The sequence below is a fragment of the Rhinoraja longicauda genome, chromosome 4 (assembly GCF_053455715.1).
Source record: "Rhinoraja longicauda isolate Sanriku21f chromosome 4, sRhiLon1.1, whole genome shotgun sequence".
NCBI classification, from domain to species: domain Eukaryota; kingdom Metazoa; phylum Chordata; class Chondrichthyes; order Rajiformes; family Arhynchobatidae; genus Rhinoraja; species Rhinoraja longicauda.
Genome location: NC_135956.1, coordinates 1057704 through 1075156, shown reverse-complemented (window position 1 = coordinate 1075156; position 17453 = coordinate 1057704). Strand labels below are relative to the sequence as shown.

Genomic DNA, 17453 nt, shown 5'->3' with positions numbered 1-17453 from the left:
GTTGAAATCACCGAGGAGGAGGATTGAGGGGGAGAGAGAACAGAACTGGGTCAGAAAGTCAGAGAAGTCAGAAAGGAATGATGGGTGTGGTTTGGGAGGGCGGTAGACAACTGCCATGACTAATTGTGTGTGGCCAGAGAGTTTGAAAGCCAGGTGTTCAAATGAAGGAGCAGATGAGATGGAGATGAGGTTGATCTTGAAGTCCTGTCGGTGAATTACGGCAATCCCACCACCTCGGCCCTCCGAGCGTGGTTTATTGATGTAGGAGTATCCGTTGGGTGTAGTGAGGTTGAGTGGGAGGTAGTCCAGAGGTTGTTGCCAGGTTTCAGTCAGACAGAGGAAGTCCAGTTTATTTTCCAGGATGAGGTCATTCAGAATGAGGCTTTTATTGTTGAGGGACCGGATGTTGAGCAGAGTGAACTTCATGTTGCTTTGTGTGGTGTGGATGGACACGGGTGATTTAGCCAGGGCTTGTAGACAGGGGGCACGCTCGTGTGCGTTGTTGTGATGATGTAATGGACGAGTGGAAGTCCGATCAGCTGACCAGAGTGCAGGGATGGAGTGACCGGTCTGGGAATAGACAAACTTGTGACCGGAGCCTCTGTGGATGTATTTGGGTCATTGTAGAAGTCCGTGGTTGATGATGGCAGAGATGCATGTCGGAGTGGAGTGGTTGTTGAGCTGGAGCAGCCTCGCAGCCAAGTACTTCAGTGCCATGCCAGGCAGGAGCGAAGGAGCATAGAGCCCAGAGAGATCAAAACGTCACAGCAGGCACAACAGGCTGATCCAGAGCAAGGCCTATGAGGATCGAGGAAGCTGAGCAGCCTGAGGGTTAATAGGGAGCTGAGGACGTGCAGGCAGAGGAGGTAGCCGGGCAGCTGTTAGCGTTAGCGGTAGCGTTAGCGTTAGCAACTAGCGAGTTGATGACTGCAGCGCTAGCTGTCAGGTAACCCACAGGGGAGCAGTCCAAGCCAGCAGAGACAGGAGCACAGACAGGAATGAGAGGTCCAAGGGTGCGGAGTCCAAGGGTGCGGAGGCAGCGGTGGAAGAGCTGGGCAGATGATGCCAGGTGGTCAGGCAGGCAGAAGGATTTGTTTAAGCAGAGGGATTTTTGCAAGCTGAGAAAATCTTTTCAAAAACGGCAAAATTAATACAAAAAGAGAAGTGGTGAGAAGCGTCGAACAAACAACGCCAGCGTCCTCTCACGTCACTTCCGGAAAATGTTGTGATAGTAACAATGAATGATATTCAATCATGTGGAAAATCATCTAATCTGGAACCACCAAGTCTGTGGCAGTGTAACAGATTGGCAGTATCTCTGGAGAGAAGGAATGGGTGACGTTTTGGGTCAAGACCCTTTTTCAGACTGAGTCAGGGGAGAGGGAAACAAGAGATATGGAAGGGTAACTTAAAACCCCCCAATATAACAACCTTATTAGTCTGTGTAGGGAAGAACCGCAGATGCTGGTTTAAATCGAAGGTGGAGACAAAATGCTGGAGTAACTCAGCGGGACTGGCAGCATCTCTTTCCTTCTCTTAATATGTGTAGAGAGGAACTGCAGATGCTGGTTTACACCGAAGATAGACACTGAAGAAAGGTCTCAACCCAAAACTTCACCCATTCCTTCTCTCCAGAGATGCTGCCTGCCCCGCTGAGTTCGTCCAGCATTTTGTGTCTAACCTGATTAGTCTTGCAGCTGCCTGCAATCTCTTATTTCAGTATCAAGACCGAGCAGCCTTCTGCAGTCCTTCTGCAGTTGTACAGGGCCCTATTGAGACCGCACCTGGAGTACTGTGTGCAGTTTTGGTCTCCAAATTTGAGGAAGGATATTCTTGCTATTGAGGGCGTGCAGCGTAGGTTTACTAGGTTAATTCCCGGAATGGCGGGACTATCATATGTTGAAAGACTGGAGCGACTAGGCTTGTATACACTGGAATTTAGAAGGATGAGAGGAGATCTTATCAAAATGTATAAGATTATTAAGGGGTTGGACACGTTAGAGGCAGGAAACATGTTCCCAATGTTGAGGGAGTCCAGAACAAGGGGCCACAGTTTACGAATAAGGGGTAGGGCATTTAGAACTGAGATGAGGAAAAACCTTTTCAGTCAGAGAGTTGTGAATCTGTGGAATTCTCTGCCTCAGAAGGCAGTGGAGGCCAATTCTCTGAATGCATTCAAGAGAGAGCTGGATAGAGCTCTTAAGGATAGCGGAGTCAGGGGGTATGGGGAGAAGGCAGGAACGGGGTACTGATTGAGAATGATCAGCCATGATCACATTGAATAGCGGTGCTGGCTCGAAGGGCCGAATGGCCTCCTCCTGCACCTATTGTCTATTGTCTATTGTCTATTTGTGGGAGCCGAGTGAAAAAAAGGGACTTTACATCTTTGCTCCAAGTTGTTTGTTGGAATACAGGATTCTGAAATTAGCTGGAGTAACTCAGCGGGACAGGCAGCATCTCTGGATAGAAGGAATGGGTGACGTTTCGGGTCGAGACCCTTCTTCAGTGTCTATCTTCAGTGTAAACCAGCATCTGTAGTTCCTTCCTACAGATATTTAGCTGTACACTCTTTTACTGTAATTACTATCTCGACAACACAAACCTACGGTGAATATTTTGACTGTGTCAATTAATACTTTGTATGATATGTCTTCTATTAGACAATGGTTTAATTGACATTTATTTTTCATCAAGTGAAGAATACATAATCTGACAGATAAGATCACCAATGATTCATTGAAACTTGAGTCACAAGAAAACAAAGAATCTGCTTGCAAATACCAAGTCTTTCAGCAAAGGTTTAATGATGCATTTGAGTATTTTACTTTGATGAGAGGCAATATTGATTTAAAAATCCAAAATGTTTCAAAATACATTTTTTCCAATCTACCAAGTTACATGTCCACAGCAAACAGCAAATTCTCAATTTTATGTAATTGACACAAGAAACATTAAAAAAATTATTTGTGCGTGTTGATGCTGCTTGTTTGCAGTTCATTAGAGGCCTAGTTATATATTGATACACTTTCTACATATAGTATATTACAGTTTAAATGCTGCAGGATGCCGTTGGTGTCAAACAGACATCCATATGAAGGTTACAGAGCCTATTTCTTCCCCCCCCAGACCAATGCAGTCCTACTCCCTTTGTTTATTTGAAGCTTACGTGCCAGTTTTTTGTAAATATTGCGAATGTTTGCTTTTTTCAACCCACGCATTAGTCCTTTAACAGTGTCCACGTGAGGATTCTCAATTCTCCATTGTTTCAGCTGCAGGAAGGTCTGTATTTGGCCTGCCTTTGTCCTCTGCACCCATTGGGAGTGTTGTGTCATAGCTTCCTTCCCAGGCAAGCTTTCCAGCAGCATTTTCAGCTGTTTAGAAGTCAGTTTATGACGAGCGATAAATTTAAAGATGGCTTCATCGCACAGAGCAATATCTGAGGAAAACCAGAAAAGGTGTTGAAGATTACATTATCTAACTGATATATCCTAACCACAAATTTGTGATAGTAGCTTTACTATTGTGATACTAGGTCTTCAGCGGACTTGAAGATAGACACAAAGAAGCTGGAGTTGCTCAGCGGGTCAGACAGCATCTCTGGAGAAAAGGAATAGGTGACGTTTTGTGTCGAGACCTCCTACACATTTCAGCAGACTTGCAATCGAATAGGAAAAGTAAGAAGAAGATTGGCAGCCAAATTACAACATCCAGGCCATTTTACATTTTAATTAGACAGTCCTTTAGAGTTGGTGAATGTAAATGTCAGCCAGGAAGGAAAAGCATGTAATGGGATCAAGCTAACCAAGGTTGGAAAAGAGACTCAGTTGCATTGAATTTGATGGTCCTGAAACCAAAGCACAGTTATACCCCTATAACCCATTCAGAATAATGCGTTAATTGTTCCAACTTCAAGCTGGCCTTGCAAAGTGGTGTTTTCCACATACGCAAGGCATTAATACGCATTTACACAACAATACGCCAGTTTGGTATCTCAACCACGCATGCGCGGGTCATAGGTCATTCGTGCTAAACATTCTCGCTGGCTGAGCTGCTGCGTGTTCACAGATCTGCGTTTCATCCGTATTTTCCAGTTTTGCTTCTTCGAGGTATGTTAGTTAATAAATAAACTAGGTATGTTTATGGTTAATTTGCACAAAACCACGATGATTTTGTAGATTTTATTGCTTTATGCTTCAGTGAGTGAGTGAGATCGTGATGATTTATTTTCTTTTGCATTGTAACTTGTTATGGACATGCTTGCAGGACCCTATTTGAATGAACATATGATTGACTTTGTTATTTATTTAGTTTTACATGTTGCTGGCCAAAGCCATGTGCATTTGTGCAATGTTGAGCTGTGGGAGTAGCACGTATCACCTGAATAAGTGGATACAGAATGTGTGTGTGACAGCCACAACTGCCATTGTGCAACCGCAAACTGTTTCTGCCCACCTCCCTTCAAAGAAAAAACTGCAGATGCTGGTTTAAATCGAAGATAGACACAAAATGCTGGAGTAACTCAGTGGGTCAGGCAGCATCTCGGGAGAGAAGGAATGGGTGACGTTTCGGGTCGAGACCCTTCTACAGAAGTCTGGAGAATAAGCGAGTTCGGTATCTCGCGTTTTTAGACTTCTGAGGAAGGGTCTCGACCCGAAATGTTTCCCATTGGGTGGTTTGGGTGACAATAGACAATAGACAATAGACAATAGGTGCAGGAGTAGGCCATTCAGCCCTTCGAGCCAGCACCGCCATTCAATGCGATCATGGCTGATCACTCTCAATCAGTACCCCGTTCCTGCCTTCTCCCCATACCCCCTCACTCCGCTATCCTTAAGAGCTCTATCCAGCTCTCTCTTGAAAGCATCCAACGAACTGGCCTCCACTGCCCTCTGAGGCAGAGAATTCCACACCTTCACCACTCTCTGACTGAAAAAGTTCTTCCTCATCTCCGTTCTAAATGGCCTACCCCTTATTCTCAAACTGTGGCCCCTTGTTCTGGACTCCCCCAACATTGGGAACATGTTATCTGCCTCTAATGTGTCCAATCCCCTAATTATCTTATATGTTTCAATAAGATCCCCCCTCATCCTTCTAAATTCCAGTGTAAACAAGCCCAATCGCTCCAGCCTTTCAACATACGACAGTCCCGCCATTCCGGGAATTAACCTAGTGAACCTACGCTGCACGCCCTCCATAGCAAGAACATCCTTCCTCAAATTTGGAGACCAAAACTGCACACAGTACTCCAGGTGCGGTCTCACCAGGGCCCGGTACAACTGTAGAAGGACCTCTTTGCTCCTATACTCAACCCCTCTTGTTACGAAGGCCAACATTCCATTGGCTTTCTTCACTGCCTGCTGAACCTGCATGCTTCCTTTCATTGACTGATGCACTAGGACACCCAGATCTCGTTGAACTCCCCCTCCTCCTAACTTGACACCATTCAGATAATAATCTGCCTTTCTATTCTTACTTCCAAAGTGAATAACCTCACACTTATCTACATTAAACTGCATCTGCCATGTATCCGCCCACTCACACAACCTGTCCAAGTCACCCTGCAGCCTTATTGCATCTTCCTCACAATTCACACTACCCCCCAACTTAGTATCATCTGCAAATTTGCTAATGGTACTTTTAATCCCTTCGTCTAAGTCATTAATGTATATCGTAAATAGCTGGGGTCCCAGCACCGAACCTTGCGGTACCCCACTGGTCACTGCCTGCCATTCCGAAAGGGACCCATTTATCCCCACTCTTTGCTTTCTGTCTGTCAACCAATTTTCTATCCATGTCAGTACCCTACCCCCAATACCATGTGCCCTAATTTTGCCCACTAATCTCCTATGTGGGACCTTGTCGAAGGCTTTCTGAAAGTCGAGGTACACCACATCCACTGACTCTCCCTTGTCAATTTTCCTAGTTACATCCTCAAAAAATTCCAGTAGATTTGTCAAGCATGATTTCCCCTTCGTAAATCCATGCTGACTCGGAATGATCCCGTTACTGCTATCCAAATGCTCAGCAATTTCGTCTTTTATAATTGACTCCAGCATCTTCCCCACCACTGATGTCAGACTAACTGGTCTATAATTACCCGTTTTCTCTCTCCCTCCTTTCTTAAAAAGTGGGATAACATTTGCTATCCTCCAATCCACAGGAACTGATCCTGAATCTATAGAACATTGAAAAATGATCTCCAATGCTTCCACTATTTCTAGAGCCACCTCCTTAAGTACTCTGGGATGCAGACCATCAGGCCCTGGGGATTTATCAGCCTTCAGTCCCATCAGTCTACCCAAAACCATTTCCTGCCTAATGTGGATTTCCTTCAGTTCCTCCATCACCCTAGGTTCTCCGGCCCCTAGAACATTTGGGAGATTGTGTGTATCTTCCTCAGTGAAGACAGATCCAAAGTAACGGTTTAACTCGTCTGCCATTTCTTTGTTCCCCATAATAAATTCCCCTGCTTCTGTCTTCAAGGGACCCACATTTGCCTTGACTATTTTTTTCCTCTTCACGTACCTAAAAAAACTTTTGCTATCCTCCTTTATATTATTGGCTAGTTTACCCTCGTACCTCATCTTTTCTCCCCGTATTGCCTTTTTAGTTAACTTTTGTTGCTCTTTAAAAGAGTCCCAATCCTCTGTCTTCCCACTCTTCTTTGCTATGTTATACTTCCTCTCCTTAATTTTTATGCTGTCCCTGACTTCCCTCGTCAGCCACAGGTGTCTCTTACTCCCCTTAGAGTCTTTCCACCTCTTTGGAATAAATTGATCCTGCAACCTCTGCATTATTCCCAGGAATACCTGCCATTGCTGTTCTACCGTCTTCCCTGCTAGGGCCTCCTTCCAATCAATTTTGGCCAGCTCCCGCCTCATGCCTCTGTAATCCCCTTTGCTATACTGTAATACCGACACTTCCGATTTTCCCTTCTGCCTTTCCATTTGCAGAGTAAAACTTATCATGTTGTGATCACTGCCTCCTAATGGCTCTTTTACCTCTAGTCCCCTTATCAGATCAGGATCATTACACAACACTAAATCCAGAATTGCCTTCTCCCTGGTAGGCTCCAGTACAAGCTGTTCTAAGAATCCATCTCGAAGGCACTCTACAAACTCTCTTTCCTGGGGTCCATTTCCAACCTGATTTTCCCAGTCTACCTGCATGTTGAAATCTCCCATAACCACAGTAGCATCACATTTTTGACACGCCAATTTTATCTCCTGATTCAACTTGCACCCTATGTCGAGGCTACTGTTTGGGGGCCTATAGATAACTCCCATTAGGGTCTTTTTACCCTTACAATTTCTCATTTCTATCCATACTGATTCAACATCTCCTGATTCTATGTCACCCCTTGCAAGGGAATGAATATCATTCCTTACCATCAGAGCAACCCCACCCCCTCTGCCCACCTGTCTGTCTTTTCTATACGTTGTGTACCCCTGGATATTCAGTTCCCAGCCCTGGTCCTCTTGTAACCATGTCTCAGTGATCCCTACAACATCATACTTGCCCATGACTAACTGAGCCTCAAGCTCATCCACTTTATTTTTTATACTACGCGCATTTAAGTACAACACTTTAACTTCTGTATTTACCTCCTCTCTCACATCGTTCACAATTGGCCCTGCCCTTAATTTCTTTTCCGCTCTAGAACTTCTGTTCCCATTCTTCCGAGAGTCTTTTGCAATATCTCCTGTATTCCCTTTTACCTCATCTTCATATTCACAATTTGTTAACCCCTCCCCCCCACTACTTAGTTTAAAGCCACAGGTGTCACACTAGCAAACCTGCCTGCCAGAATGTTTGTCCCCCTGCTGTTAAGATGCAACCCGTCCCTTTTGTACAAGTCACCCCTAGCCCAGAAGAGATCCCAGTGGTCCAGAAATCGAAATCCCTGCTCTCTGCACCAGCCCCTCAGCCATAAATTCATACCCTCTATCTCTCTGTTCCTGGCCTCACCAGCACGAGGTACCGGTAGCAGTCCAGAGATAACCACCTTCGACGTCCTACTTCTCAGTGCTTTTCCCAACTCTCTAAACTCCCGCTGTAGCACCTCCTTCCTCTTCCGCCCGACGTCATTCGTGCCCACGTGCACAACGACTTCAGGTTGATCGCCTTCCCTCACTAGGATTTTCTGAAGCCGGTCTGTGATGTGTTGAACCCTGGCACCAGGGAGGCAACAGACCATCCTCAAGTCCCTCCTGCTGCCACAGAATCTTCTGTCCGTCCCTCGGACTATGGAGTCACCGACCACTACGGCTCTTCCAGACTTCGGTCTCCCCTGTCGAGTATCCTTGCCAACAGGTCCGCCACTCGGACTGGAAACGTCTTCTGCCCCGACAGTTCCCAAGAGGGTATACCTATTTGCAATAGGCACAGCCACCGGGGTCTCCTGTAGTCCACGTCCACTCCCCCCTGAAACAGTCTCCCACCTTCGCTCGACCTGGACCCTTGGCGTGACAGCCTCACAATAGGTCCTGTCGAGGAAACTCTCGCATTCTCGGATGGCCCTGAGGTCATCCAACTGCCTCTGCAACTCCACCACACGTCCCTTCAGGAGCTGCACCTGGGAAGGGACGAGTTACTAAACACTTTCCCGGCTGCCAAACACTGTAACTCCCCCTCCCATTCCCACACTGACCTTTCTGTCCTGGACCTCCTCCATTGTCAGAGTGAGGCCCAGTGCAAATTGGAAGAACAGCACCTCATATTTCACTTGGGCAGCTTACACCCCAGTGGTATGAATATTGACTTCTCCAACTTCAAGTAACCCTTATTTTCCCTCTCTCTCCAGCCCTCCCCCTTCCCAGTTCTCTGACCAGTCTGACTGTCCCCCTGATTGCATTGTATCTCTGTTTGCTTTGTTGTCACCTTCTCCTAGCCAGCAATGGTCTGTTCATCATTTTCCCTAACCTTCATCTCTTTTGAACTCTTACCCATCCTTATCTCTGTAACTCCCTCTCCCCTGACGCTCAATCTGATGAAGGGTCATGACCCGAAACGTCACCCATTCCTTCTGTCCAGAGATGCTGCCTGACCCGCTGAGTTACTCCAGCATTTTGTGTTTATCTTCGATGTAAACCAGCATCCGCAGTTCCTTCCTACACAATATCATCATGCACACTACACAGAGAGTCCCCATTACCAAACCTCTGGTCCTACTTTCTAGGGACATTAATGCATGTCCAAGAAATTCAATGTTGCCTGTGGAACAGCTAGGGGAAAGGGTGCTGAACCCTGAGGCAGCAGATGGATGACACCACGCAGATTCACGTGTGGCTTCATGGAGCAGCTGGTCTGATCCTGGGAGGACACCACAGTGCTGTTTCTCGGAACAGAGGAGAGGCAGACAGCCTGATGAAATGTCCCAGCCCAACCCAATGCCCACTCAAGGTTAATAATTTCCTGTCAATCCCTTTATTATAAAGTGTAAATTTGTGGTTATGTCTCATGCGTCTCTCATTCATCTCTCGTGGGTGATTTGCATCATGATGGCTGCAGAAAGTACCCGAGCTAAGTTTAGAAATGCTCCAGATTTTATAATGCTGCAATTAATCATAATTGAAATTCTCGCTGGTCATTTAACAGTTTCAACAAGACAAGTGGACCTTCATTTCTTTAGTAGAATTCTTCCGAAGAAACAAGCTTGTCATTATTTCAAACCATGTAATGATCCAGAGATGAAGTGAAGGAAAATAACTGCAGATGCTGGTTCAAACCGAAGGTAGACACAAAATGCTGGACTAACTCAATGGGTCAGGCAGCATCTCAGGAGAGAAGGAATGGATGACGTCACCCATTCCTTCTCTCCTGAGATGCTGCCTGACCCGCTGAGTTATCCAGCATTTTGTGTCTCTACCTTCAGAGATGAAGTGATGTGAATTACTACTTTGTATCCCTGAAAGTCGACTAGGACTGGTCTACCTTTCTCCATTGGTGGATCCAAACACTCCAAGGATGAAGCATCTCTCTGCCCACATGGTCGGCACACGTTATCCTGAAATGCATCCCCCTGAAGAACTTGTTTCAAGCCGAACAGTGAGCAATTGGTGTGCTTTTGACAGGGGTGTATGGCAGAGTGATGAATGGAGAAGAACCCTTCTGGACACTGCCTGCACTCTGTATCGATGGAAGGGGATCCTGGAGAGACAGAAAGGGCAAGTTGTTAATATGCAGACAAGAATTGCAAACCCTCCATTCAAATGATCAAACCAGGCCATTAACTTGGTGAATTAACACTATCCTATACCCACTAGGGACATGTTTTTACATTTACCGAGCCAATTAACCATGTAGGTTGGGAGGAAACCGAAGATCTCGGAGAAAACCCACGCAGGTCACGGGGAGAACGTACAAACACTGTACAGACGGCACCCGTAGTCGGGATGGAACCCGGGTCTCTAGCGCTGCATTTACTGTAAGGCAGCAACTCCACAGCTGTGCCACCATGCTGTGAAAGACGCTCTTTGGTCTGCCCGAGCTTTGTTGGCCTCCCAGCGGAGCGAGCTGTCCGTTGGGAATGTTGCCGACTGGCCCGCTGCACACTGCAGGAGTACATGCTGAGGGACGCACTGAAGCTTGGTGCAGCCAACACCAAGGCTCTGTGGGGGAGGACCACAGTCTAGGGTCCTTCCGCTGCTGGACATGGGGGGGCAGGGTGTGGTGGAGAGAAACGCCCCTCCAAATAAAGGAAGGGATTCCACGCCAGTGGGCCATGAGTGGCAAGGGTGGGGGGTGATTTTGTGAAAACACTACATTACGACCCATTAAATATATGTATAGCTTCCGAGAATGTCAGAAGCACAGCACCTATCTTGTATATATTGTTTTACTCTGAATAAAGTTTATTTTGAATTTTAAAAACCCATTTGGGAATGGGGAAAAAAATAATCTGTAGAATTTAGTAGTTATGGTTTTGATTTTCCTTAGGTGGTAAATGCAGTAGAGAAGTCTGCAAAATAATATTATCCAGCAAGTGGACAGAATGGGTAAGAAGGAACTGCAGATGCCGGTTTACACCCAAAGATAGACACAAGATGCTGGAGTAACTCAACGGGACAGGCAGCATCTCTGGAGAGAATGAATGGGTGACGTTTCGGGTCAAGACTCTTCTTCAGTGGATAGAATGTTTGTGGGGAATTGGAGGAATTGAAAGTAGGAATGTACTTCGACTTTGGTTAGGACAAAGGCAGAGAATTTTCCATTGAAAAATGGGGTGTTCCTTTGAATATGGGTCAGCTGCCTCCACTGCCAGAGAGTCTACAGGGATGCTGCCAGCAGGCTGTGGCCAGGGAGTCTACCATCAGCGCAGTGTCTGCATGTCAACAGAGAGTCTACAGGGATGCTGCCAGCGCCCCCTGCAGGGTGTGGCCAGGGAGTCTACCATCAGCGCAGTGTCTGCATGTCAACAGAGAGTCTACAGGGATGCTGCCAGCAGGCTGTGGCCAGGGAGTCTACCATCAGCGCAGTGTCTGCATGTCTCCAGGGATGCTGCCTGCGCCCCTGCAGGCTGTGGCCAGGGAGTCTACCATCAGCGCAGTGTCTGCATGTCTACAGGGATGCTGCCAGCGCCCCCTGCAGGCTGTGGCCAGGGAGTCTACCATCAGCGCAGTGTCTGCATGTCAGGGAAGCTTCCGATGCAGGCGCCTGACCCGCTGAGTTACTCCAGCATCTTGCCTGCCCTGCTCTTCCAGAGGGACGATGCACAAGCAGATAAATCTGGTCTTGTGGAGTCGAAAGCACCAATCAACTCCTTAATGTAGATGTGATATGAAGCATATAACTGGCTGGAAGGAATTGCAGATACTGGTTTAAACTGAAGATAGACACAAAAAGCTGGAGTAACTCAGCGGGTCAGACAGCATAGAAACATAGAAACATAGAAAATAGGTGCAGGAGGAGGCCAGCACCACCATTCATTGTGATCATGGCTGATCGTCCACAATCAATAACCCGTGCCTGCCTTCTCCCCATATCCCTTGATTCCACTAGCCCCTAGAGCTTTATCTAACATCTCAGAGGAAAAGGAATAGTTGACGTTTCGGGTCTGAAGAAGGGTCTCGACCCGAAAAGTCACCTAATCCTTTTCTCCAGAGATGCTGCCTGACCCGCTGTATTACTCCAGCATTTTGTGTCTAACTGGCTGGAATGACCCTCCAAGTAAGAGAGAGGATAGTTTGAAAGTTTCTGAAGGTATTAGTGGTGGCCGGGAAATGCCTTTAACCCATTTGACCATGAATAGGAGTGTTAGGTCTTGAAGTAATGGGCACTTTTAACTAGGTTTGGTGTTTGAGGAGGCAAGCAAAGGTTAGAGTTCATGCCGATAGCATGTAGGGTGTGCAAATTATTTATTTTATTTATTCCATCAAAATCCGTCTTTGTCGAGAATATCACCAGCAATTCTGATCAGCTTTTAATGGCACTGGGCCTACATTCACTGGACTTTAGAAGAATGAGGGGGGACCTCATTGAAATGTACAGAATAGTGAAAGGCCTGGATAGAGTGGATGTGGAGAGGATGTTTCCGCTAGTGGGAGAGTCTAGGACTGGAGATCATAGCCTCAGAATTAAAGGATGTTCTTTTAGGAAGGAGATGAGAAGAAATTCCTTTAGTCAGGGGGTGGTGAATCTGTGGATTCTTTGCCACAGAAGGCCGTGGCGGCCAAGTCAATGGATTTTTTTAAGGCAGAGATAGATAGATCCTTGATTAGTGCGGGTGTCAGAGGTTATGGGGAGAAGGCAGGGGAATGGGGTTAGGAGGGAGAGATAGATCAGCCATGATTGAATGGCGGAGTAGACTTGATGGGCCAAATGGCCTAATTCTGCTCCTATCACGTGATCTCTTTTCATCTTTTTCTCTGAAGAGAACAATTCCAGCATCTGTGTTTTCTCCACAATTATGAAATTGCATATTTTGCATTGATCATTTGGTGGGAAAGAGTCATGAAGAGTCACAGTGAATAATCTGTGTGCACAATTGATTTACAGAGGGAGTTTCTGACTTCATATTTTCGTGGGGGAAATATACATTTTATTGATGTGCTCATAGTCAGAAATCTGTGCAATTCAAATAAACTTTAATCCCCATGAAAAATACTACATACTAGTGGGAAGTAATATCTATATACGAAAACTCTTGTTTGTTTGTTTGTTCCTGAACTACAGCCAAAGCAGTACACGATAGCGCGACAATTTTAGACCCACCTTACTCACCATCATCCCTTTGGTGCCAATGGAAGAAGTTTCATTGAAATCGGTGTGATATTTTTTAAGTTATTCATATTTTAATGTTTAAATCTATCTCAGAGGGAGGGAGGGGGGGAGGGAGGGGGAGAGGGGGTGAGGGAGGGGGAGAGGGGGTGAGGGAGGGGGAGAGGGGGTGGAGGGAGAAGAGAGGAGGGAGGGAGGAAGAGGGAGGATAAGGGGGGGTTGAGGGGGAGGAGTGGGGGAGGGGAAGGGGAGGGGAGGGAGCGGAGGAGGGAGGGGAGGGGGAGGGGGAGGTGGGAGGGGAGAGGGGGGGGGGATTGGGGAAGGGGGAGAGGGGGGGGATTGGGGAAGGGGGAGGGTGGAGGGGGAGAGGGGAGGAGGAGGGGGAAGGGAAGGGAGGGGGAGGGAAGGGAGGGGGTGGGGAGGAGGGAGAGGGGGTGGGGAGGAGGGAGAGGGGGTGGGGAGGAGGGAGAGGGGGTGGGGAGGAGGGGGTGGGGAGGAGGGAGAGGGGGTGAGAGGGGAGGGAGGGAGTGGGGAGGAGGGAGAGGGGGTGAGAGGGGAGGGGGAGGGGGAAGGAGAAGGAACTGCACCAATGAAGGAGAGGTTTGGGCCCAACTTGGTCCAGTTGAAGTTAAAATAATCGGTTTCAAAAATGACTCACCAAGCTTTGTCACGCCATTTCCTGGTGGGCATTCAGAGTGCTTTAAGCAAAATTCAAACTGGAAGTAGCGGCCGTGAACACATTCACACACGCGGTTGTGTGTGCTGTTGCATTCATGTTTAACATACTGATACTCTTTGCAAAACACATTGCAATACTGGCATTCACCGAGAGAGTTCCAGTATGCTGTGTAGTGTGAATCAGGGCAAGGCGTGCATTCAGTTCTCTTCGATGCATTGCAGTGGGTCTTCCGGTAGGTGCCAGGTGGACAACGCTCACAGATGTGAAACTGCGACAACTCATCATCCCAGTACCGGTAGCGATGAGTAAACGCAGATTCCATTTTGTTATGATCATCCTGCAGTGAAACCCGAGGAAGTGATAGAAGAGATATAATGGAGAGCTGAAAAGAAAGATGAAGAGGATTGTAAGGTCCATCATAGTAAACCTCAACAGAACATTTTGTCACAAGATAGACACAAAAAGCTGGAGCAACTCGGTAGGTCAGACTGCATCTCTGGAGAATAGGAATAGACTCTGAAGAAGGGTCTCGACCTAGGGTTGCCAACTGTCCCATATTAGCCGGGACATCCCGTATTTTCGGCTAAATTGGTTTGTCCCGTGCGGAACCGCCCTTGTCCCGTATTAGGCCCGGATGGCGCTGCAGACCGGCACACTGCAGGCCGGTACACTGTAGGCCTGGACACTGTAGGCCCCGACACTGTAGGCCCGGACACTGTAGGCCCCGACACTGTAGGCCCGGAAAGTGGGCCCAGACACTGTAGGCCCGGACACTGTAGGCTGGGGGGGCGCTGTAGTCCCGGACATTGTAGGCCTAGGCGCCGCCTAACGGAGGCCACGTAACCCGCCACCCGGCCTGTGCGGCCGCCATTGGTGGAGCGAGAGCACGTGGCCGCTGGCTGGGTGAGGTCACGTGGGGAACGGGACGGTGACGTCACCCTTTGTCCTGTATTTGGGAGTGAGGAAGTTGGCAACCCTATCTCGTCTTTTTCTCGAGAGATGCTATCTGACCCACTGAGTTATTCCAGCTTTTTGTGTCTATCTTCGGTTTAAACTAATATCTGCAGTTCCTTTCTGTGCATATGTCAAAGATGTCTCATGTGATAAATGTATAAAAATTGCACAGTGCTGAAGTAAACATTGCGACAAACTGCGATCACTTGTTTGGTATCAGTTTACTGTAGAACTTGCCTTGCGGCACATCTCTAGCTAGTTCATGCTGATTTGATTGTCTTTCAAGTTATTGCAAAGGGAGACCACATGGGCATGTACTGACTCAAACCTACAGTATTTACTCAACTTCCCAATAACTAAATTTTAAAACGTTGGAAATTGTGGGGAGCAGTGTCTCTATTATTTATTAAAATGTTGTTTGTCGATCTACCTGACTGTAATCCTTTCCTGCAACATGAACAATTAAAAATCATGCTCCATATTCTCAACCAACCTTACTGTAGGTCTTGCGCAGCGCCATTCCCTCTGCAGCTCCCTAGTTATTCCTTCCCACCTAAACTACCTCCTCCCCAGGTACCTTCCCCTGCAACTGCAGGAGATGCAACACCTGTCTCTATAACACCTCCTTCGACTCTGTCCAGGGACAGTCCTTTCAGGTTAGTTAGATGTTCACTTGCACCTCCTCCAACATCTACTGTATCCATTGTTCAAGGTGTGGACTCTTATACATCGGCGAGACCAAACGTAGACTGGGCGATCGTTTCGCTGAACACCTTCGCTCAGCCCGCCTGAACCTACCTGATCTCCCGGTTGCTAAACACGTTAATTCCCCTTCTTATTCCAACAATGATCTTTCTGTCCTAGGCTTCCTCCTGGAGGAACAGCATCATATATTTTGCTTGAGCCACCAACAATGCAGCGAATATGAATATTGAAGGTAGACACAAAATGGTGGAGTAACTCAGTGGGACAGGCAGCATCTGCAGAGAAGGAATGGGTGACATTTGGGGTTCAGACCCTTCTTCCAACTGATTTGAATATAACTGGTATGAATATTGATTTCTCTAACTTCAAATAACCCCTGCATTCCCTCTCTCTCCATTCCTCCTCTACCCTAGTATAACAGGTATAACAGAGCTTTATTTGTCGTTCGGCACCGAAGTACCGAACGAAACTACATAGCAGTCATAGAAAAAAGAACACAAGACACATAGCCCCAACACAAACGTCCATCACAGTGACTCCAAACACCCCCTCACTGTGATGGAGGCAACAAAACTTCCACTCTCTTCCCCACGCCCACGGACAGACAGCTCGTCCCCGACCGACCCGCACAGTCCCCGCACCGGGCGCTGAAACGTCCCGCGGCCGAACCGGGCGATGAAAGGCCCGCGACCAAGCCTTGCGCAGCTAAGTCCAGTGGCCGAGCCGCACCGGGCGATGTAAAGTCCCGTGGTCGAGCCGCACCAGCGAAGTAAAGTCCCGTGGCCGAGCCGCACCAGCGATGTAAAGTCCCGTGGCCGAGCCGCACCAGCGATGTTAAGTCCCGTGGTCGAGCCGCACCAGCGATGTAAAGTCCCGTGGCCGAGCCGCACCAGGCGATGTTAAGTCCCGCAGCCGAGCTGCACCGGGCGATGTTAAGTCCCGCAGTCGAGCCGCACCAGCGATGTTAAGTCCCGTGGTCGAGCCGCACCAGCGATGAAAAGACCCGCAGCCGAGCCGCACCGGGCGATGTTAAGTCCCGCAGCCGAGCTGCACCGGGCGATGTTAAGTCCCGCAGTCGAGCCGCACCAGCGATGTAAAGTCCCGCGGCCGAGCTGCACCGGGCACTGTTAAGTCCAGCGGCCAAGCTGCACCGGGCGATGTAAAGTCCAGCGGCCAAGCCGCACCGGGCGATGTTAGGCCCCGCAGCCGAGCCGCACCCCGCGCCGTGAGGAAGAGAAAAGTCCCCCCCCCCCCACACCACCACCCCCTCCCACACATACACAACCAAAAAAATATATAAAAACCATCCCAACACCGACACACAACAACAAAAAAAAAGGAAAAAAGACGAACAGACTGCTAGTCAGCCGCTGCCGTTAGGCGCCGCCACTTCCTTGTACTTGTACTAGTTGCAATGCCATTCTGGTGAGTTTCATTGTCAGTCACTCTTTTCACCGAGCACACAGCTAACATGGCTAGTTTCCTTTATCATCGTTAATGCTTTGCACATCTTTCATTCATTTGTTCTATATCTCTCTCTATACACCCATCTATATCTCTCAATTCCCTTTCCCCTGACTCTCAGTCTGAAGAAGGGTCTCGACCCGAAACGTCACCTATTCCTTTTCTTCAGAGATGCTGCCTGTCCCCCTGAGTTACTCCAGGTTTTTGTGTCCTCTCCTTTCTTTGTTGTATCACTGTGAAGTGGAATGTAATTCTAAGCTCGCAAAAATGGCAACATAATTATACCTGGAGTGACCAATGTGAAAAATAAGCAGCTAACATCATCCTATTCATGATTTTGTTTTTTTGGCAGAATCAGGTTACTTATTACGTCTTGTGTGGAAGTGTCATGTATTTTCCTAGAAGAGGGATTAATACACATGAATACTTCGAG

General features: G+C 47.7%; 1 protein-coding gene across 1 annotated transcript; it reads right to left on the bottom strand.

Annotated features, from left to right (window-relative positions):
• Nucleotides 1–3107: 3107 nt before the first annotated feature.
• On the bottom strand, nt 3108–15371 carry LOC144592540 (tumor necrosis factor receptor superfamily member 11B-like). Its single transcript, XM_078397115.1, has 4 exons — nt 15345–15371; nt 13877–14279; nt 9934–10149; nt 3108–3436 (listed from the first exon to the last, which is right to left on the bottom strand). The coding sequence occupies exons 1-4, from the start codon at nt 15369–15371 to the stop codon at nt 3108–3110; spliced, it is 975 nt and encodes a 324-aa protein (XP_078253241.1).
• Nucleotides 15372–17453: the final 2082 nt, after the last annotated feature.

Coding starts and splice junctions, on each gene's coding strand:
- LOC144592540 (XM_078397115.1), bottom strand. CDS start 15,371: ATGGCGCTGCGCAAGACCTACAGTAAG. Junction 14,280..15,344: donor TGCGCAAGACCTACAGTAAG/GTTGGTTGAGAA, acceptor CTTTCTTTTCAG/CTCTCCATTATATCTCTTCT. Junction 10,150..13,876: donor AAATGGCGTGACAAAGCTTG/GTGAGTCATTTT, acceptor CTGTCTCTCCAG/GATCCCCTTCCATCGATACA.